Source organism: Muscardinus avellanarius (genome assembly GCF_963383645.1).
Source record: "Muscardinus avellanarius genome assembly, chromosome: 7".
In the NCBI taxonomy this organism is placed as follows: domain Eukaryota; kingdom Metazoa; phylum Chordata; class Mammalia; order Rodentia; family Gliridae; genus Muscardinus; species Muscardinus avellanarius.
Window position 1 is genome coordinate 92,767,192 of NC_137793.1, and position 23,536 is coordinate 92,790,727.

General features: G+C 36.3%; 1 protein-coding gene across 1 annotated transcript in view; it reads left to right on the forward strand.

Annotated features, from left to right (window-relative positions):
• Window positions 1-4,419: 4,419 nt before the first annotated feature.
• Window positions 4,420-23,536, forward strand: part of ZBTB41 (zinc finger and BTB domain containing 41) — a gene marked incomplete at both ends in the record, with an annotated part of 31,586 nt that continues 12,469 nt past the window's right edge. The window contains 4 exons of the mRNA XM_080698605.1: window positions 4,420-5,539; window positions 13,477-13,684; window positions 14,457-14,526; window positions 16,152-16,299. Coding sequence (XP_080554731.1) covers window positions 4,420-5,539; window positions 13,477-13,684; window positions 14,457-14,526; window positions 16,152-16,299 — 1,546 coding nt within the window. The remainder of the gene's footprint in view (window positions 5,540-13,476; window positions 13,685-14,456; window positions 14,527-16,151; window positions 16,300-23,536) is intronic.

A 23,536-nucleotide genomic window follows, 5' to 3' on the forward strand; every position in this document is an offset into this window, starting at 1 on the left:
GTGAGATTAGCATTTGGAATCTTATTCCTCCACCATTTAGCTGTGTGACCTGACCTTTGGGCATATTTCTCAACCTCTCTAAGTCTCATTTCTAGGTGGCAATCATAATAGCCGTTACATTAGCAGTGGTGTACAAAGTAGTAAAGATAATAACAATAGATGAGCTTTAGAGCCAGGTGTGATGGCTCAAGCTTGTAATCCCAGCGCTTGGGAGGCTGAGACAGGAGGATCACACAGGCTTGAAGCCAGCTTCAGCTACTGAGTGAGGCTCTCAGCAACTTAGTGAGACCCTGTTTCCAAATAAAGTATAAAATAGGTCTGGGAGTATAGCCCAGACGTAGAAAAGCCTCTGGGTTCCACCCCCAGTACCACCCCCCCCAAAAAAAAAGGTTAGCTTTATAGAGTCTGTACCTTGCAATAGACACTGTTTCCAGTGTCTTACACTTTGTCCCTTTTGATCCTCTATGGTGTAGGTGCCATTACTAAAACTCCTATTTTTCAAATGAGGTACAGAAATCAAGTGAAACAAATCAGCTCATTAATGATAGAATTCCTGCTTTATATAATTTTATAAAAATCAAAAGAATTGATAGACTGAAAGTAGTTATCCCAGTGTTCAACACATAGTAAACATTTGGCATATATTAGTCATTGTAGTAAAGGTCCTATACTTATTGGCTATTGTATTGGAAGTAATGAGTCATTTTTATTTTATAATTACTTGTTATTTTAAGTCAACTTTTATTAAAGCAGTGTAGTTTCACATCATAATGTAGGTCAGAGGGATAGAGACATACAAGCACACAGCCCTTGGCCAGCTTCCCTAAGCCCTCCCACTCCCCATACGTGATTCTGAGATTGGCATTGGTGATTTTATATGAGTACATAGCATGAATGGTGGTATTTCCTTCATTAATTCTCCCTCCCCCTTCACTTCCATTAGACTTCCTCCATCGCTCTGCTGAGGTTTCTTCTTCAAAGTCTCCCTTGTGTGCTGATTATTCCCTACTTTCCACATAAGAAAACATGAGTCCTATTTTTTTAAAAACCCATCAAAGTTGAATTCCAGCCAGTGACAATTTCTTCTTCTGGTCTATTTTATGGTATTATCTGTTTATACTTATTTTTAAACACATTATTAGCTTTTGAGAAGTAGTTGTCATGAACACAGGGCCCTCATGAATGAACCTGCTTTAGGAAAGGGCTGGAGGGAATCAGCTTAGGACCTTTTCTACCTTTTCACTGTCTACCACATAAGAACACAGTATTCACCTTCTGCTGTGTGAGGATGCAGCAGAAGGGCCCTTACTGACCTCCAGTGCCCTGATCTAGGACTTTCCAGACCCAGAACTATGAGAAATAAGTTTCTATTGTTTATAAATTATCCAGTTTGTGATATTTTATTACAGCCGCACAAAGGGACTAAGAAAGCATATTTCTTCAAGTATTTCTTTGAGGTGTATATTACAGAAGTAGGCCAGAAAACAATGGCTACTGATGTGCCAGACTTAACCTGTGGCTTGCTTGGAGTATGAGGTAAGAATATTTTTTTACATTTTTAAGGGTTTTTAAAAATGCAAAACAAACAACCTAAAATATCTTACATATGGCTCTTTACAGAAAATCATTTGTCAGCCTTGTAGAGAATAGTGTATGAAGGTTAATTAATATTTGTTCCCAGGTATTTTATATTAATGATGCCATTGAAAAACATCTGCTTTTGATTATTTCTTTGAAATGTCATATTCCTGGAACAAAGTAGTTGCTTTATGGCTATTGAGATGAGGGGAAAATTTTGTTTTTAGAATTAAATTTGTGGAGTGACTTGGTAGAGAATGTTAAGGCCATGACAAATCAGCAAAAGGGAGGCACTGGAAAGAAATGTGTGAGGATTTCCTTTCTTGACTTTCTCTCTCTGCCTTCTCCTTGTGAGCCTCACTCCACTTGCTATCTTCTCTGACAAAAACTCCTGGTATCTTAACCTCCTGTTAACATGTGGTTGTCCTGGACCTTAATGTTAATGGTTGAGGAAATTATAAAGACATTGTTTTTATTTATTTTCTACTTTTTAAAATTGACGGTGGATTAGTTTTCCAGGAAAAAAATAGAAGCCCTAGATGAAAGAAGTAAACATGATTTATTTGAAGGAATTGTCTCATATGATTGGGGTGGGGGTGTGGGAATGGCAGGTTTAAGACCAAAAGGACAAGCTCACAGGCTGGGAATTCAGGTAAAAGATGAGGTTCCAGTCTTCAGTCTGAATTCTACTAGGCTAAAAACTCAAGCACCATTTCTAAGTAGAAGTCTTCAGGAGAAGTGTTTCTTTGGCAAAGTCTTTGCTTTTGAAGTCTTCAACAGATAGGATGATGTCTACCACTTTCTTTGAGGGTAACCTATTTTACTCAAGTCTAGTGATTTGCCTATTGGCCACATGTAAAACGTACCCTACAGCGACATCTGGACCAGTGTTTGATCTTTAAGTCTCTATATTGAAGCCCTCCTCTCCCTCAGTTTTTCTGAGTGTGATCCTTCCAGATTTCCAGCTGTATATGTGGTAGCCATGTGTGAAAGAAGGAATCAGTGGTACCATCCATTTCGTTTAGTTTTAGGCTTTCTCTTATTTTCCTCATGTGGGTGGAATCACATGATCTAGGACTTTACTATTCAAAATGTTATCAGGCATCAATACCAACTCTTAAAAATGCAAAATCTCAGCTAGGCATGGTAGTGCTGGCCTGTCAGCTCAGTATTTGGGAAGTTGAGACAGGAAAGTAAGTTCTAAGCCAGCCTCCCCAATTTAGCCAGGATCTCATCAACTTAGCGAAACTATGTTTAAATAAAAATAGAGCTGGAGGTGTACCTTGGAGATAGAATAACTCTGAATTCAATCCCCAGCATCCATCCATCTTCCCCCCATATCTATCTATCTCTATCTATCTCTCTCTCTCTCTCTCCCCCCCACCCCTCTCTCTCACACACACACACGTAAAATCTCAAGCTTTTTCTTCTAAAGCAGTCCTTTAATTTTTTTTTTCTGACTTCCTTTCTTTTCCTACTAAGTCTACTCTCACGTGTACCTTTTCTGTGTACTACCAAGAAGTTCAAAGGCCACCGTTTCAGTAGCAACTGCATAACAAGAAAGGGACCTCCGCTGGGGCCCGGCGCTGGCCAGCGAGTGCGCGGGGACCGGCTTCCAGGGGCGACTGTCTAGATGACAAACCACAACAGCCCAGTGAAAGCAATGCATTGGCCTTACTCCATGGCTGCCCCTTTTCCCTAAAGTCCCCCACTAGCCTCCCCTTCTCCGTTTCCCTCCCTCAGCGGAGCTTCACAGGTTCTCTCTCCTTTGGGAAGCCTCCAGGCCACCGCGAAAACCTGGAGGAACGGATTAGGGGCGTCGCTCGGGTTCCCAAGGGAGCCCACGGCGCCGACGGCGCACGCGCGGGGCGGGCGGGCGGCTGGGGTTTCGCGCGCATGCGCGCTGGCCGGCGCCCGGGCTCGGAGGCTGCGCGCGCCGCTGACGTGGTCGGCGGCGCAGGGGCGGCGCGGCGGGGAGGGGGTGAGGCGGGGGCTGAACCCGGAAGTGGGTAGGCGCTGCAGCGAGCGCGCCCGGAGTGGAGCTCAGCGGCCGGGAGCCAGCGGGGGAGCCCTGGGTTCCCGGTAATGGATCTGCGGGGCGTTCGCCCAGGAGGGCGGGGTGGGAAGGGCAGCAGCGGGTTGCTCCTGGCGGGCGCCGTCCCCGCTGGGCCCGGGCCTGGGAAGGCTCTTGGGCTTCCTTTAGTCCGTCCCTCAGTTTGACCCCTCTTCTTGCTCCGCTCCCCTTGTGGGGCGGTCTCTCCTGTCGGGTGGCTTTGGGAGCGGGACGCGTTCGGTCCCTAATAAAGAGATATACCTTGCCTTCGATAGGGAAGCATTGTAAAGCAAAGACTCGGATTTCGCGGGCGCGATGGCCTTATTGTCAGTACCTCAGCGCCCCTGAAACACGACTGCAGACCCCCCCGCAGCCGTGCACCGTCAGAGATCTTGGAGGGATCTTTCCCATTTCTGCTCACTTATTTCCACCCTGTTAGTAAATCGGGCCTGGAAGGTGTGCTCAGGCTTTCTTTAAAATTATTCTTTTGTTGGCTGTCTTTACTAACCCGGCCCTCCTTGTTCTCCGCCCTAAAAATCTTTAGCCACAAATGAGTGTAAGCTGTGATTTTAATGTAGTTATAATTTAGAAAGGATTCGTTGACAAACGTTTTACTTATTCAGGATGACTTTGCCATGAAGCTCTTTTACATGATTCTTACCCTTTTGCAGACCATGAAATCCTCGGGCACGCCCCTCCAGAAGCTGTTGTCCAAGACAATCTAGTTTTTCTTTATGAATCTCTTCAGACACTTATGAAGTTTCTTGTTCTGAAATTGCTGTACTGCAATGAAGAAGAGGAGAAAGGTTACTTCAAATCTTGACGAGAAGATCCATCTGGGCTATCATAAAGATTTTTCGGAAGGAAATGTTTCAGTGGAGTGTGACCAAGTGACCTGTACTCATTCTACAGAAAGAGCAACTCCTGAAGCTCTTCACTGTTATCAGGAACTTCCTCCCTCTCCAGATCAGAGAAAGCTTTTGAGTTCTTTACAGTATAATAAGAATTTGCTAAAGTACCTGAATGATGACAGGCAGAAGCAACCATCTTTCTGTGATTTACTTATTATAGTAGAAGGAAAAGAATTTAGTGCACACAAAGTAGTCGTTGCTGTGGGCAGTAGTTATTTCCATGCCTGTCTGAGCAAAAATCCAAGCACTGATGTTGTCACCCTGGATCACGTAACACATTCAGTTTTTCAGCATTTGCTTGAATTTCTTTACACATCAGAATTTTTTGTGTACAAATATGAAATACCTCTTGTTTTAGAGGCTGCAAAATTTTTGGACATTATAGATGCAGTGAAGCTGCTAAATAATGAAAATGTTGCCACTTTTCAATCAGAGCTAACTGAAAAGTCATCGCCAGAAGACACATTAAGTGAATTAACTGGAAGACTATCAAATAATCATCAGTGCAAATTCTGTAGTAGACATTTTTGTTATAAAAAGTCCTTAGAGAATCATTTGGCTAAAACTCATAGGTCCCTTTTATTGGGGAAAAAACATGGGTTAAAAATGCTGGAGAGAAGTTTTTCTGCAAGAAGATCCAAAAGGAATCGGAAGTGCCCGGTTAAGTTTGATGACACCAGTGATGATGAACAAGAAAGTGGTGATGGGTCAGATAATTTGAATCAAGAAAGTTTTGACAAGGAAAAGTCAGATAGAAATGATTCTGAGGACCCTGGAAGTGAATATAATGCCGAAGAAGATGAGCTAGACGAGGAAATGTCAGATGAATACTCTGACATTGAAGAGCAAAGTGAAAAAGATAATGATGCAGAAGAGGAACCCGAGGCTGGTGATTCTGTAGGAAGCATCCATGAGGGGTTAACCCCAGTAATCATTCAGAACAGTAACAAGAAAATATTGCAGTGTCCTAAATGTGATAAAACATTTGACCGAATAGGTAAGGAAAGCTTGATTTCTGTCTCTAAATGTTTACTTTTTATGTATGTTTTAAAGGTGATCATTAAAAACTAAACTTTGAAAGTAACTTAAAGAGTGCTTAAGTAGGAATGATAATTTGATTTTTCAATATATAGTTTGCACTTACTATTTTAAATTCGTTGTCATTCAAGAAATATGTTATTTATAGTGCTTTTTAGTTTTTCTTCATCACATCCCAGTAGTAGTTAATGTGTCATGATTTTATGTACTTGATATGAAAGACTCCAGAGAATCAAAAATTATCTTTTACATTAAAGATTTTATTTATATAGCAGTTTAATTTCAGAGGTAACTGCTACTTCTCAGTATCATCATAGAAAACCTAATTAGGTTATATTAGACTTAATTTAATAATTTGTGTACTATTTTCTTTTGTGGATATATGTGAGCTATAGTCACCTTTCCAGTATCTAGTGCTTTTTAGATTTAGATGTTTTAGATCAGACTGATGTACAGTGAAAAGTAAAATTCTATTGACTCTAATTTGATATGGTAGGTAATTTAGGAAGTGTCCTAGTTAGTAGTAATAATTATAATGAATAATCAACTCTTAGAAAAGAGTATGTAAGAAATGTGGCCTATTACTCAAAGCCTTATGTCAGTGTATATTTAATTTTTAGATGTCTCATATTTTCTAGTAATTTTTGGAAATGTCTTATATGACCTATCCTAGTGTGTACTTTTTAATTGCAGTAGTTAAGATATTGCAGTTAAGCTGCAATTAACATGAAGTTGTGAAATATATTCTACTACATAATGATAAAAAGAACATACTAAGTGTTATTTAACTTTGACATTACTTGAACAGTTTAATATGCTCCTGTGTATTTTGTGCTTTTAAATTACTGAGGTTATTGGTATAGGTTGAAATTGGTTTTATAAGGTATTGGTAATCATTTGCTATCAAAAATAGCACAGTATGCACTATGGTATTACAGTGGTAACTTTTTGCTTTTTATACTGCCTTTTGAGTATATTTCTCTCTGAATCAGATTACTTTCACATTCTAACTTTATAATGAATGTTTTACTGTGAGCTTCTGTGCAAACACAAGTAACTCAGTCAATTGGAGGAGTTTATGTGTACAAGAAATTTGTTAAGTTAGACTAGATAAATGCTGCTGTAGAGATAACTCATACTAAGAGGGTTTTTTAGAGGAGAGAATAGTCTTTGGGAGTTGAGGTACCTGAGAACAGTTTATCTTTCCAATGGATTCTGCATCTTAGACTTTGTACCCTTAGCACAGGCATCCTGTATTCTGCCTTAATTGACTAATTTGACTTGGAGATGAACTAGCAGAGGCCCGTTCACCACATGGCATTGTTGGTCCAGCACATAGGTTTCAAACTGTCCCATTGAACACTAGGTCTGTGAGAAACTTTATAAGAGAAGGATTCTGAATTCCAGTAAGGTTGGGGATACTATAATACATAATCTGCATCTCAAGACAAAACAATTGTACTTCTTTTAATGTCAGAAAACTAGAGTTTTATGCTCAAATTGGGAAGATATTGCTCAAAATTAAAGTGCTGATAGCATACTAAGAGAAAGGTTGCAAAATGCCTTTTAACAATATCAGTCCGGATAATAATGGGAATCATAGGTCACATTGTAGGCTTATTTCTAGTTTGTCTATCAGAATATGTTTTGCATTATACTCTTTTCTTATTTTTGTTTACCTCTATTAGGACTGCTTACTTTTTACTAGTACTTTCTCATCCACATTACATTAACATGTCTGTCTGTCTATCTAATTTATCTGTTTATCTTATATGATACCATTATAAGGCATAAGCTATGGTAATGCCAGACAGTATGTTATTTATTTATTTATTTATTTATTTAATTTATTTATTTATTTGGTGGTACTGGGGATGGAATCCTTCTACCTCTGGGCTACACTCCCAGACCTATTTTATATTTTATTTGGAAACAGGGAATCTTAAACAAGCGAGGCTGGCTTCCAACCAGCATAGTCCTCCTGTCTCTGACTCCCAAGGGCGGGGATTACAAGTGTGCGCCACCACACCTGGCTTTTTTTTCTTTTTCTTTTAATTCAGCTCATGGGTAATTTACTTAACCTGTCTGCTTTAGTTTCCTCATAAGTAAAGATGCTAATATAATGTTAATACTACCTTCTGGTGAAAGGTTATGATGAAGAAGGTTAAATGGAATAGTTCTAGTAAATCACTTAAAATATTGCACAGAATTTAGGCGCTTTTTATCATTAGTCAAAACATATTTATTGCATGTCTAATCTACCGAACACTGCTAAACAAATATGAAATGATATGTTCTCTATTCTTAAGAATGTAAGAGCTTAATGAGAACATGCAGAAAGTACAATTATATTACAAAAAGTTAATTTTTATTATGATAAATACAGAAGACTAGGAAATCAGGAGAGGTTTCATAGAGCAGGTAGTATTTGAGTTGATGCTTAAGGAATACGGAGGAGATCTGAACATGGTAGGGCATGCTTGTAACCCCATTACTTGGGAGGCTGAGACAGGAGGATTTCAGGTTTGTGGCCAGCCTTAGCTACTTAGTGAGGCTCTCTGCAACTTAGTGAGACCCTGTTTCAAAATAAAGAATAGAAATAGTGTATAAGAGTTGTAGAAAGATCATACTGGCTTCAGTATGGAAAATGAAATTGGGGTAAAGGATGAGTTAGGGAGTCTAGAAGCATATAGCAAAGGACCAAAAGCATAATGCTGCTTGGACTAGGAAGATGAGTGGCCTTGGGAATGAGAAATGGGATGAAAGGCTCTGGTGGCTCGTATGAATAATCCCAGTACTTGGGAGGCTGAGACAGGAGGATCACAGGTTCAAGACCAGCCTCAGCAACTTAGCAGGACTCCCAGCATCCTAGTGAGACCCTGTTTGAAAACAGAAAATAAAATAAGGCTGGGGGTATAGCTCAGAGTTACCATGCCTCTGAGTTCAAACCCTAGTACCACCAAAAAAAAAAAAAAAAAAAGTGGGATTAGGGTCAAGCTGAATGTTATGTTGAATATAGATAAAAGGCTGATGACAGGTAGAACGAAAAGAATATGTAGAAGATGTGCCTTAAATGTCCTGCTTTGACATCTCAAAAAAGCAGTTCAAGGGCTACTGTATGGTCACCCTCATATCATACTCATTCCTTTCATGGGTTTTAAAGATGTCAACCAGATTTTTGGTTGTCATTTTATCCATTTTATTAAATTGTTGACTCAGCTTTAGGTTTCTGAGACATGGGCAAGCTGTGAGACTTGCTGGAACCATCAGTTTTACACTATGTAATCTAATAATCCTATTCCATTACTTTGGATCTTTTATCCTTTCTGATGTATTTAATAGTTACTTGTAATAAGATCCAGCTGTATCTTTCTTGAAACTACCAGCTGTCCTTTTTTCAGAGAATTCTCATGCAAATAAGAGTCCTTTGACCTTTCCCCTGTGTCATAATCCTAATGGGTTAAAAGCCAAATAGGGAGATAATATATGGGGTAATAGAGAAAAAAAAAATGGATAACTTATCGTTTTCTATCTTTCCTACAGAGAACTAAATATTTTTCTTCCTTTAAAATCACAGTCTCAGCCGGGCATGGCGGCGCACTCTTGTAATCCCGCATTTGGGAGGCAGAGACAGGAGGATCACGCAGGTTTGAAGCCAGCTTCTTTGGCTTAAGAGACCCTGTTTCCAAATAAAAATATAAAATAGGTCTGGGAGTGTAGCCCAGAGGCAGAAGGGTTTCCAGAAACCCCAGTACCACTAAAGGAAAAAAAGAAAAAAAATCTCTTCTAGAAGTAGAAAAATGTTTTTGAACCCCCTCCCCATTTTTTAAACATGATTTACTCTCCGTCCTGACAAAGATTCCACTGGTTCTTTAAAAAGAGTTATAACAATGGCATGGTTCTCTATTTTGAGGCTAAATATTTTAGTTATGTATTTGGAGGAAATGTTACATGAATGGCTTCAAGGAAGAATTTAAGATTTAGCAATGTCAGATATATAAGGAGCTAATTTAATGATATTTCTCTGTGAAAAGTAACTGCATATAAAATCTTGGCTTATAATTTTGCATGGTTCAGATGAGGAAATAAATTCTAAAACACAATAGCAAATCTGTTCATGTAAAAATACCTTAGTTTATGACTCCTGAATTGAGACATAGTTCATATTGGGATTTAGTTTAGAAATACTCTAGATAAGATTTCTTTTGTGGTATTGGGGTTGGAACCCAGTGACATTCTACCTCCGAGATACACCCCCAACTCTCTCTTTTTTTTTTATTCTTTATTTTGAAAAAGAGTCTTACTGAGTTGCAAAGGGCCTCACTAAGTAGCTGAGGCTGTCCTCAAACCACGTTCTTCCTGTGTCAGCCTCCCAAATTCTGGGATTATAACTGTGTCACCATGCCCGGCGAGATTTGTTAATATTAGGTATTTTCTTTTGGTAATCAAGAATGTTTGGGTATAATATTGAATTCTGTGAAGGGATACTTTTTAAAAAATTGAAACATTGATAAATTTGAAGGGAACATTTTTATTTATACATTATTAAATTTCTCACCAGGTAAAAATGAAGAAACAGATGTAGATGTTGACCAGTTCTACCAAGACACACCCCACATACATACATACACACATACCATGCATACACATAAGCCTCTGACAATTACTTTAAACATGAAATTTATTCAGAAGTTAGACTTTTGTTTTTCCACTAACCTCTGGAGATCTACCTATAGCTCTTCTGAATCCAACATTCCTCCAAAATTTTCTCCTATTCTTGTTTAGAAATTCAAATTCAATAAGGGCAAGGTAATTCTAGTAGTTGGGAGACTAAGATAGGAGGATCACAGATTCAAAGTTAGCCTCAGCAAGTTGGTGAAACCTTAAGCAACTAAATGAGACCTGTTTTAAAATAAATAATAAGAGTTGGTATAGTGGTACATGCTTGTAATCCTAGCATTCGGGAGGCTGAGACAGGAGGATATTGGTTCACAGATAGCCTCAGCTACTTAGTGAGGCTCTTTACAACTCAGTGAGACCCTGTTTCAAAATAAAGAATAAAAAATAGGGCTGGAGATATAGCTTGGAAGTAGAATGCCCCAGGGTTCCATCCTCAGTTCTGCAAATAAATAAATAATAAATTAATTAATTAAAATAAAATAATTTAGAGAGACAATTCCGCTGGGTTCAGTCTCCCAGTACCAAAAAAAGAAAAAGATTTAAATTTATTGAGATATAGTAGGCACTATAATGCCTATGTGCATGAATTTTGAATTAATAATTTTTTTCATTTCTGAGATTCTTAAAGTCGTAAAAAGTACTCAGACTTCTGTATTTTTATTGACCTCTTTTGACTTTGCTGATTTACTTAAAATATTTAAAAAATCTTTAGGTTTATCTTAACTTGGGACTTTTCCATTTAAATTTTCTTTTTTTCCTGTTTAAAACTTCTTAAGTTGCTCTATAAGAAAATGGAAGCTTACTAGGCAAAATGGCTTTTTAATTTAACATTTTTTGTAGTTTTATTTATTTATTTATTTATTTATTTATTTATTTATTTATGTGATTTTTTTGGTGCTACTGGGTTTCCTGGAAACCCTTCTACTTCCAGGCTATACTCCCAGACTTATTTTATACATTTTTATTTGGAAACAGGGTCTTTTAAGCCAGCCAGGCTGGCTTCGAACCTGTATGATCCTCCTGTCTCCACCTCCCAAGCACAGGGATTACAAGTGTGTGCCACCATGCGGGGCCATTTTTGTAGTTTTATCCAGCTAATGTAACTTAGTTGTTTATTTCTTTATTTCTTTTTCTTTTTGAGGAACTGGAGATTGAACCCAGAGGCATTCTACCTCTGAATTATACCCTAAGCCCTATTTTTTATTCTTTATTTTGAAACAGGGTCTAAGTTGCAGAGTGCCTCACTAAGTAGCTGAGGCTGGCCACTAACCTGGATCCTCCTGTCTCAGCCTCCCAAGTACTGGGATTACAAGCATACGCCACCATGCAAACAAGGAAGAATGATTTGACTTATAATACATGGAAAAAGCTATTTATTAATATAACATCTTTACAGTAAAGATACTTTCATAGAAAATAAAAATTGGTTCAAAGCTCTTCTCATACTTTAAAATTTTTATGAAGTATTGTTTCTGTCACTTGGGAATAACAATGAGGAGATTTAATCATTAGAAGGTTGATAAATTTATCTTTCAGTCCTAAGAATGTGTGCTAAACATGAACAGTTAATTTCCAGGTAAGAATGAACATGTTCTAGACTACTTCATTAGTCATTTAAATATTTGACTATATATAATAAATTTGTTTACATATTTTTACCATGAGTTTGTATTGTTTACAAACTTTAAAAATGAGTTTAGAAAAATGAAATGTGAAAACTTGTGGAATCAAGGAAAACTTTTATTCTTAATTACAAATAGTAACTTCTGTCTTTTACCAGTATTAGGGCTGATCTCTTGAACACAGTAGGGAAATGGTGACAATAGGATATGTATTACATGTGTAAATGGGAGGGTATGTCCTCGCAGTTGCATAAGTATTCTGCCTTCACTTCCAGAAGGGGTCACTCAGTGATTGTTCCTGAGCTCCTTAATGATGTAGGAAATGGGGGGTGGGAGATTTAAAAAAAAGTATTCTTTTCATTTTGTTGTTGTAACTTTTCTTTTTGAAAATGTCTTAAAATTTTTTTATTTATAAGAAATGCCTTGTAACACTTGCTTTGAATACACACACAATTCAGATACATATTTAGATTATAATACAAATCTCACTAATTAAATATGAGTCTGGATGTTTATCAGTTGTGCCTATTCATCTTTTTCTACTTTCTCTTGTACTGCCAATATATATTGGCTTTAGCAGTTGAGTGTCAAGCATGCAGTCAAATACAGGTGATTTTCTTGTTTCTCAGTTTCTTACAAGTTGGAATGGTCTGATGTGAATGAGTTACAGTTGAAGTGTATGTTTTATTTAATAGTCTAGATTTTTTATTTAATATTCTAGATTTCCATATTGCCTTTTGTGAGAAATGAAAGTAACATATATTATAAAATATGTAGTGATGCTATTTTACTTGTACTTCTAAAAGATCTATAATTTTGAAAATTCCTTTCAATTTTTAGAAATACATAGTAAAATTAAACTAAAAAAAATAAATGTCAGATGATGAGTAGATGTTTCACTAAAGGCTAATGTTAAAGTTTTTAAAAATGCATTTTAAAGTTTTAAGTTCAGAGAATTTTCACACAGAGTTTTTAGAAAAGTGGTGGTACATACTTGTAATCCCAGTACTTGGGAGGCTGAGAAAGGAAGATCGCAGATTAGTGGACAGCCTCAGCTACTTAGTGAGGCCTTCTGCAACTTAGACCCTGTTTCAAAATAAAGTATTTAAAAATAGGGCTGGGGGTATTATTCAGAGGTGAAATTCCTCTGGGTTCAACCCCCAATACCACAAAAAATAAAATAAAAGTATTCAAGCCTCATAATTTAAAAAATATATGACATGAATAGTTTTTTAAATGACCTGAATTTTTGAGGGAATATATACTTTTTTTTCTTTTTTTTTTTTTTTTCAGTACTGGGGATGGAACCCAGGGGCATTCTACCTCTGTGTTGCACCCCCAGCCCTATTTTTTATTCTTTATTTTGAAACAAAGTCTCACTGAGTTGCAAAGGGCCTGGCTTATATACTTTGATCAGCAATCTCAAGCAGTAAATATTTGAGGTTTATTTGAGTTAGAAATTTAGGTAACCTTTTTATCTCATTTGCTTTGTGGATTTAGGTATGTATATTTTGCTATATCATGAGATTTTATTCTGTTAACATTCAGTCATACTGTAGCAAGTGTACTGAATTTAATTTCTCTCTTTCTGTAGGGAAATATGAAAGCCACACTCGTGTGCACACAGGTGAGAAGCCCTTTGAGTGTGATATTTGTCACCAGCGTTATTCGACAAAGTCTAACCTAACTGTTCACAGAAAGAAGCACAGTAATGAAACAGAATTTCATAAGAAGGAGCACAAGTGCCCTTATTGTAATAAACTTCATGCAAGCAAGAAGACTTTAGCCAAGCATGTTAAGAGGCAAGTATTATCTTGCTTCTATAATGCAATTATATTGCGCCTTTTAATGTAAACGTGTGGTAAACTAAAGACATTTTAGAGTCTGTATCTCCAATTCTTTCATTGTTTAACAGTTTTTGCAGGGACTACAAATTAAGAGATGAGCAGCAAATATTAGAGTTTTATATTTTTCCTGGTTTTGAAATGAGTTTTTTTGATGTTGAAATATGAATATAGCCTATAATATAAATGTTTAAGATTAGAGCATTTTGGTCATTCTCTTTCTGTCTTTGCTTTGACAAGGCTTTCTTCAGAAAGCTCACCAAATGCTATGTGCGTGTATGTCACTATCACTGTGAACTACATCATAATGTGAGGCTATATTGCACCAATAAAAGTATAAGTTAAGATATACATGGTTTTAGAATCATAGAAAATGTATTTTTATATTCAGCTTTGCTTAATATATAAACATTTGTGAACAAATATTTAATATGATATTGTATGTTGACTTTAAAAATGATAGATTTATTGAAATCTGGACTAAAACAACAATCAAATGAATTATTTGCAGTTCTATGTGGCTAAGTTCCTGAATGTACTTAAAATAGTTTGAATTTTCTTTATTTCTGTATAAACTTAGGTATTAAAATGGTGATAGCACCTATATATTCATACCACCTGCGCCTATCTTAAGAAATCAGTACCTGATTTTTACAATTTCTGTTGATTAGATTCATGTGGAATATTGACTTAACTTGAATAGTCTAATAATTTTTATTTTTTCTGATAGATTTCATCCTGAAAATGCACAAGAATTTATTTCCATCAAGAAGACTAAAAGTGAAAGTTGGAAATGTGATGTAAGAGTTTTTAATTTGTATTAGAAAATGTAATGTTGCCTTTTGGGAAAGAAAGGTAATTAGGGTTTGTTTGTTTGTTTTTTGCAGTGCTGGGAATTGAAACCAGGGCCCTGTGCAAGTTAGGCTATATTTTAAAGTATTTTAACTCAGCTTATCTCATTTTTAGAATTTTTCTATTATACAAAGTTATGTTTTTTTGTAAATTAAGTTGGTATGGACTAGTTTTTTATGAAAGAACTGGTAGAAATAATAGTTTTTATTTTTTACTGAAATCACTACCATGTGTATTACTGTTGCAGAATTAATATGTTAGAATTTCTTACTCTCTATTTCTGGTTATTTGTTGCTACATAATAAGCCACCTCAAAACTTAGTGTCCTTCAACAACTGTTTTGTTGTGTCTTACTTGTTGTGGGTAGGAATTTGGAGTTGGACAGGGCTTTGCTAGGTAATTCTTCTTTTCCACAAGGTGTCAGTTGAAGTCACTCAGTTGGTTTTAGCTGGTGGCTGTTCTGTTCTGGCTTGGGGCCTCTTCCGTAGTGGCTTGTTCACATTGCTGGCAACTTAGTGTTGCCTAAAGCTGGGACTTGAGTCAGGATGGATTGTTGACCAGGAGCCTCTGTTTTTTCTCTTTGTTCTTTTCATGAGGCTACTGAATCTTGTTTCTAGCATGGCAGCTGGTTCTAAGACTGCGTGTTTCTAGAAAGAATTACAAGACTTAAATGGCCCAGCCTTAGAAGTTCCCAATCATTACTTCTACCACATTGTGTGGTCAAACAAGTCACTACAACCAGAGCAGATTTAAGGGGAGAGGAAGAAGAACTCATTTGTCAGTGGGAGGAGCAGTGAGGAATTTCAGTGCATATTTATTATAATACTTCTGAAGTATTTTTCAATATTTAGATGAATATTATTCTCAAAATTCTCACCATTTCTTGGATTTCAGCTTCTAGACATTAAAGTAGATCTACATAAGATAATGTCTTCCCCTCACCAAATTCATCATCCTTATCTGTAAAATGATGGTAGTGATAATTGTCTATTTCATAGAATTATTATGAGAAATAAAGTAAAATCTGAATTACTTAGCATTGTGCCTTGTATACATGTTATGCCATTACTGATATGACAGCTTTTCCCTCTTTCAATTTTGAAGTATGTCACCATTTTTTTAGAAGTGATATTTCTTCCTTCTGATCACTTCAAAAAATAAATTGTAAAGTGATTTTTCTGTGATTTTTTTTATTTGTACTTGAAATCAAATATATGGCAAATCAATCAAATATATGGCAACAATGATAAAATCTTGTATCCCTGATAAAAAATGGTTTAAAATATATTTTTCATAAATTACATATTTTTTTTTAAAATTAAGATTATTATGTAGCCCTATTAGGCATAGAAGTTGAAATTCAGATACTTGTAGTGCTAATTTAGAATAATTTCTTTGAGTAATTCTACCAGGGTTTTTTTTCTTAACAATTAGAATTTGATTATACTTTGCTGAGTTTTCTTTTGGGGGAAATTTCTTTTTACTTGGATTTGTGTGTTTTTGTCTCATTATGAGCTTCATAGTTTTACTTTTAATTAAGATTTCCTTACAATTTATATACATCTTCATTTAGATTTGTAAGAAATCTTTTACTCGAAGGCCACACTTGGAGGAACATATGATTTTACATTCTCAAGATAAACCTTTTAAGTGTACCTATTGTGAAGAACATTTCAAATCAAGGTTTGCACGGTTAAAGCATCAGGAAAAGTTCCATCTGGGTAAGCAATTTACTTACTTTTTTTCAAAGCAGTCATAGCAATTACTGATTATTACATGATGGTAGAGGAGCCTGCTACTGTTGAACCATGCCTTTTCTTTTAAAATTCCTTTGTTTTTTTAGAGTGGTTTTAGGCCCACAGAAAGACTGAGAGGGTACAGATATTTCCATTATGTTTTCTGCTGCCGTATAAGCATAGCATCTTCTATAATCCACATTCACCATAGAGTAGTAGATTTGGACAATGAGTGAACATCCAAGTTTTGGCAATTGTGAGTAATATTACGATAAATATCTATGTGTCAATTGTGTGGACATAACTTTTCAACTGCTTTGGGTAAATACTTTATGTGGAAAGACATATTGAATGACAAGATTATCCTGTTTAAGGAACCGGTGTACTGTTTTTCCAAAATGGCTTGTTTCATTGTGCATTCCCACCAGCAGTGAATGAGACTTCGTATTACTTCATATCCTTGCCACTTGAGTTACTTAGCTTTTTGTCACTGTGATAAAATACCCGAGAAAAACAACTAAAGAAGGAAAGATTTATTTTGACTCACGGTTTCAGAGGATTTAGCCCTTTGTCAGCTGGCTCCATTGCTTCTGAATCTGTATTGAGGCAATAAATTCCAGCAGAAAGGCAAGGTCAAGCAAAAATGTACCCCTCATGATGGCCTGGAAGCAGATAAGGAGAGAGGGAGGAAAGAGAGATTGGAGCTGGAAAAATATATGCCTCTCTAGCTTATGTCTCCAGTGACCCACTATCTACTTAGCCACACTTCTTATATAGTTTCTTCCTCCTATTAATTCCATCAAGTTATGGACCCATCAATGGATTAAACCAAGGATGGGCTAGAATCCTGATGATCCAATCATTTCACCAGAGTCCCGCCTCTGAACCTTGCTGCACTGGGGACCAAGGCTTCCACACGTGATCCTTTGGAGATGTTTTGAATACCAACTACAGCACCACATTCAGTGCTGTCATTGCTTTGAGTTATGGCTTTTATAGGTGTTTTGTGTATGCCATTTTCTTATTTTGCATGTGAATGATACGGAGTTTACTTTTTACTTATTTGCTATTCTTGTACCTTCTTTGGTATTAAATCTTTGACTCATATTTTAACTAGCTTGTTCATTTTTTACTACTGCTTTTGAGAGTTTCTTAAATATATTTTAGTTTTTAATATGCTTTGTCAGATTTTTTAAAGTATTCTCAATCTGTGGCTCATCTTTTCATATCTTAATAGTGTTTATCTTTGAAAAAGTTTTTCATTTTACTGAAATTCAGCTTATTAACTCTCTTCTTTCATGATCATGTCTTTGATGTCATATCTAAAAAATCATTGCTAAACCCAAAGCTCTCTAGGTTTTTACCTATCTTATTTAGTAGGAGTTTTATAGTTTTCATTTTTACATTTTGGTCTGTAATATGTATTGAGTTCACTTTTGCAAAGACTTGTAAAAACTATGTCTGGACTTATGTCTTGCATATAAATGACCAGTTGTTCCAGCACCATTTATTTCAAACTGTCTTTTCTCCATTGCATTGCCTTCTCTCCTTGTCTCATCAGGTGACCATAGTTCTGTGAGCCTGGGCTCTCTGTTCTGTTCTGTTGATATATTTTCTCTTCTTCTTCCAGTATACATTTACTGTATCTTTAGAGTAAGTCTTGAAGTAAGGTAGTGTCAGTTTTCTAACTTTGTTTTTTACTGTGTTGACTATTTTAGATTTTTTGCCTTCATACAAATATTACAATTAGATTTTTGATACCAAAAAATAATTTGCTTGGATTTTGATTGAGGTTACAAATTGTGAAGAACCTGCATCTCGACTATATTGAGTCTTCCTATCCATGATCATGGAATATTTCTCTATTTTCTTCTTTAATTTGCTTCATCAGGGTTACGTAGCTTTCCTCATATAGGTATATACATATTTTGTTATATTTTTACCAAAATATTTTGTTTGGGGCGATTGCTGAATCATTCTTGATAAGTCTTGAGTATTTAACTAGCCAAAAAAGTCATACAAATTTGAAGGAATACTATATATGCTGCAGTTCCTAGAGATGAGTAAATGTGTTTCTTGTTTTCTGGGGTGGGGTGTGGTGGGGTGGAGTGTGTGTGTGTGTGTGTGTGTGTGTGTGTGTGTGTGTGTGTGTGAGAGAGAGAGAGAGAGAGAGAGAGAGAGAGAGAGAGAGAGGGAGGGATGGATGTGTGTGAGGGGCATAAACAATTCTTACCTGATTGTTGGATAGGTTTACAGAATACTTGATATGAAGCATTTTTGTCTTCTAAACTAACTTTTCAAGGAATGGAATAAACTTCATATATTTGGAATAAAATAACATTTTGATATAGTCTCTTTCCTAGTGCTATGGCCAAGGTCAGGGTACACTTACGGTCTAGAGATAGACCATAAGTTTAGATATAGTTTGGTAAAATTATGATAGTTAATAACCCAATACTGAATTATTGTTATGCAGGTACAGGCCTTTTTCCTGTCCTATTTAATATTTTACCAATAACTTGAGTAAAAATTCATATACAGTAAATAAAAAGTTTAATAGAGATGTCATAAAGCTGGCAGGGGTATTTAGTATACCATAAAATAAAAATATGTGAAAAAAATCTGAATCTGGGCTTGATGGTTCATGTTTATAATCCCAGCTACATGGGAGGCTGAGGCAGGAAGATTGCAAGTTCAAGCCCAGCTTTGGCAACTTAAATGAGATCCTGTCTCAAAATAAATAAAATAAAAAGAGGAAGGATGTAGAGTGTTTGCCTACCATATCTGAGGTCCAGAGTTCAACTTAGTTCTGAAAGGAAAAAGAAAGAATCTGTATACTATGAAATAGGTCAAAACAAATAAAATTAACTACAGAGTTGTAGACTTATGGGAATGATATGAGTTTTAGTCATTGAATCTTGAAGAACTATAAAATGGTATAAAGTGATAGAAGATCCAAACTCCTCCTTTTATGGATGGGCTTAATAGCAAAGGCTTTTTTTTAGCAAAGGCATAATATAAACCAATATGATATGACTGACACAAATCAATGTAGTTTTAAATTTATTAGTGTGTATTTTTTAAAATTAGGGAAGTAATAGTCGAATTGGGTTTTAATTGATCTGGAAATTGCATTCATTTCTGGATACTACATTTAATATGGTTATTGACAAATATCTTATGGAGGTAGGTAATTTTGGTGATACAGAGTCATGCCATATTAAAAAAAAAACTGATGAAGGACCTTGAAATTTTTTTTTCCTGGAAAAGGAGATAAGAGTATGACTGTCATCCAATATCCCTTCTACCTCTGGGCTACACTCCCAGACCTATTTTATATATTTTTTAAATTTGGAAACAGGGTCTCTTAAGCCAGGGAGGCTGGCTTCTAGCCTGCGTGATCCTCCTGTTTCAGACTCCTAAGCGCGGGGATTACAAGCGTGCGGCACCACGCCCAGCCTGTCATCAAATATTTTAAAGGCTCTGTTGTATGTCAGCAAGGCATACTAAAATCTTTGATTCTGGTACCTAAGCATATAATAAGTATTTAACAATACTTATTAGGCTTCTTTTACATCCCAACTCCATGCTTCTCTTCCCTTGAATCACTGTATACTTTAGATAATTGGTTCACAAAATTTGGTGTATATCAAGATTATCTGGAGAGTTTGTTAAGACATAGTTTGGGACCCTAACTGTAGAGTATCTGATTCTGTAGCTCTGGGATATGGTCCCCAAATTTGCATTTTAACAAATTTCTAGATGATGCTGTGCAGATTGCCCAGATACCATCCTTGAGAACTACTGCTTCATTTAGATTATTCAAAGTCATACTCCTACTACCATATCAGTACTATTTATTCTCTCAGTTCAAAAGGAGAGATATCTAAGTACTTTAATCTGAAAATTTAAAGGAGAATAATTTAATACATCTGCATTTATAAGTATAAAAGTTACAGTTTGTATGTATGTGAGAGTCGCACTAGAGATTGAACCCAGGGCCATTCTACCTTCAGCTATACCTTCAGCCCTATTTTATTATTTTATTTTGAAACAAGGTTTCACTAAGTTGTGGAGGGTTTTTTAGTTGCTGAGGCTGGCTGTGAATCTGTGATCTTCCTTGTCTCAGCCTTGAAGTGCTGGGATTACAGGCATGGGCCACCACACCTGAACCAGTTTAGATTTTAAAAGTGTCCTATCTAAAGAGTAGGCATGCTTTAGTCTAAATTCCAAACATAGCTGTATAAAAAAAAATGCAAAAAGACTTTTTTATTTGGCCACATACAAAATTGAGTATATAGTATAGGGAGAAAAATAGTTATTTCCTTTGAAAAATACTGATAAGCAAGTGAACTTGGAAGAGAGCACTTCCTTTCTTGGTTGGCCAGCTGAAGCCTTCAAGTGTACATATATTTATTACTTTATAAAATGTTTGACTAGTAGATATTTAACTCTTCACCTTGCATGGATCTCATGGTATGCTGATCTTGTCCCTTTTATTTACTTCATCTCTTTTTATTTTCAACTATGCAAATACTAACTCTTCTTTTCCCAACTTCTTGGAGCCTTCGTTTTTTTGGTGGTGGGAGGGCGGAGGGATTAGATAGTGCTAGATATGAATTAATACATACTTGTTGAATGAGTTACTAAATGAGTAAAAGATTCGGATCTCATGGAAGATTAAGTATTAGATATGTTAAATAAGAACATGTTAAAGTATTTAATGCAGCATATTTAAGGTCACTTCACTACCTATTTATTTATTTAATTATTTATTTATTTATTTTTGCGGTACTGGGGATGGAACCCAAGGGCATTCTACCTCTGAGCTATAACCCCAGCCCAGTTTTTTATTCTTTATTTTGAAACAGGGTCTCACTGAGTTGCGAAGGGCCTCACTAAGTAGTGGCTGAGGCTGGCTACGAACCGCGATCTTCCTGTCACAGACTCCCAAATACTGTGATTACAAGTGTGTGCCACCAGGCCTGGCCCCTTTTTATTTAATTGGTGCATTGTAATTATACAAAATGATGGAATTCATTGTGATCTCTTTGTACATGTTCCTAATACAACCTGATCAGCTTCATTGCCTGGTACATTTCCCTCCTCTTTAATGGCTGCACAAAACTCCATTATTTATGTGTCATATTTTCTTTAGTCATCCTTTGATGGGCACCAAGTTAAGGGTTCCATAACTTACCTATTGTGAATCGTGCTGTAAACATGGGTGTGCATGTATCACAGCCTTTACTTCTTTGCATAATTGCCAAGGTGTGGGGTTAGGTGGTGTTCTATTCCTGGTCCTTGAAGGAACCGCCATATTGATTTCCATAGTGGTTATACTAATAGACAGTCCCATCAACAACAAACATGTATTCGGTTTTTCCCACACCCTGGCCTGTATTTACTATTCTTTGTGTTCTTGATGTTTGGCATTCTTACTGGGCTTTGATAGAATTTCAGTGTAGTTTTAATTTGCATTTCCCTGAACACTTAAATGTTGAACTTTTTTTTTTTTTTTTTTTTGCAGTACTGGGGATGGAATTCAGGGACATTGTACCTCCGAGCTACACCCACAGCCCTAATTTTTAGTCTTTTTATTTTTGAAATAGGGTCTCACTGAGTTTCGAGAGGCCTCACTAAGTAGCTGAGGCTGTCTGTGAACCTCAGTCCTCTGGTCTCTGCCTCCCGAGTGCTCGGATTACAATTGTGCACCACCATGCCCAGCAGAACATTTTTTATACATTGGTTTTCCCGTTTGTAATTTTTTAGAGAAATGCCGTTTAGTTTATTTGCCTATTTATTGTTTGGTTTATTTGGGATTTTTGGTGTTAAACTTTTAGTTCTCCATAGATTCTGGATATGAATCCTCTGTTGGAACAGTAGCTGGGAAAGATTTTTTTCTCATTCTAGAGAGTCTGCAGGTTCTTTTCATGCTCTTGTTTCCTTTGCTGAGCAGAAGCTCCCCCTCCCCATCCTTCCCCAGTGTACTGGGAATGGAACCAGGGATGTTGTACCTCCAGGCTACACCCCAGGTCTTTTTTAAATTTTTGTTTTGAAACAGGGTCTCCCTAGGTTGCTAAGAGTATCCCTGTGTTCCTTCGACTGTCTTTGAACTTATGATTCTCCTGTCTCAGCCTTCCAAGCACTGGGATTATAAAGTGTGTGGCACCATACCCAGCAGCAGGAGCTTTTTAATTTGATTCCATTCTGTTTACTAATTCTTAGTTTTATTTCCTGAGCCGTAGAGGTCTTATTGAGGAAGTTGATGCCAGTCCTGTCCTTGGTCTTTCCTTGACTGCGAGAGCAGCGATGTGCCGCCTGGCCTCTGCACTGTGTGTACTGCACCTGCCTTTCCCTTTTCAGGGAGGGCAGGTGGGTTTGAAAGCCTCCTGTGAGCAATCCTTTTAAGTGTGGAGGATACATGCCTCTTACTTCTAATGTATAAAAAGTGTTGAAATTTACTGTGGCTACTGAGCTATTTTGCTTGTAGATATGTTTCTGAATTCCATGATAAAATTCCATATTCTTTCCAATGTACTTTATAATTATTCATTACAATTTCTTCAGTTTATTCTTCCTAATTCTAGACATTTTCTTCCAAATGTACAGCTTTCTTGAGCCTTTAACTGTGTGCTTCTTTCACACTTCATTTTAGCTTTAATTCAGTATATCTTATCCTCTCCCGTTTTTTGTTTTGTAAAATCATGGTGAAATCAAAAGTCTAGCTACGGTCAATTTTGCTATGAAAAGTTTGGTTTTAATTTTGTACAATTAAGTGAAAATATGCTGCAGTATTTTCAGTCTACTAAATATTACTAAAACCTTATATAGGAACAGCAGTATATTTCCGAATCGTGAACTCTGATTCTTTTTATTCTTTCAAAATTTCTCATTACATTTTCTTCTCAGAAATTTAACATGTAGAATTTTGTACCTTTTTTTTAGTATGATTTAAAACTAGGATTTAGCCATTTCAATTTACTAACATACTAGTTTATGCAGCACTTACTGCATGTGAAATACCAAACCCTTTACTGAGTTTTAGCTATATAGGGATTTTTATCACTTGTCTTCCAGGAATAAACAATCTAAAAGGGAAGAAAAAACTATAAACAAATAATTGCAGTGTATTATGACATATGCACCGATAGTGGTAGGCATATAGACACCTCTTAAATTTAACTTAATATCCATCTTTAAACTTTAAATACACACTTTT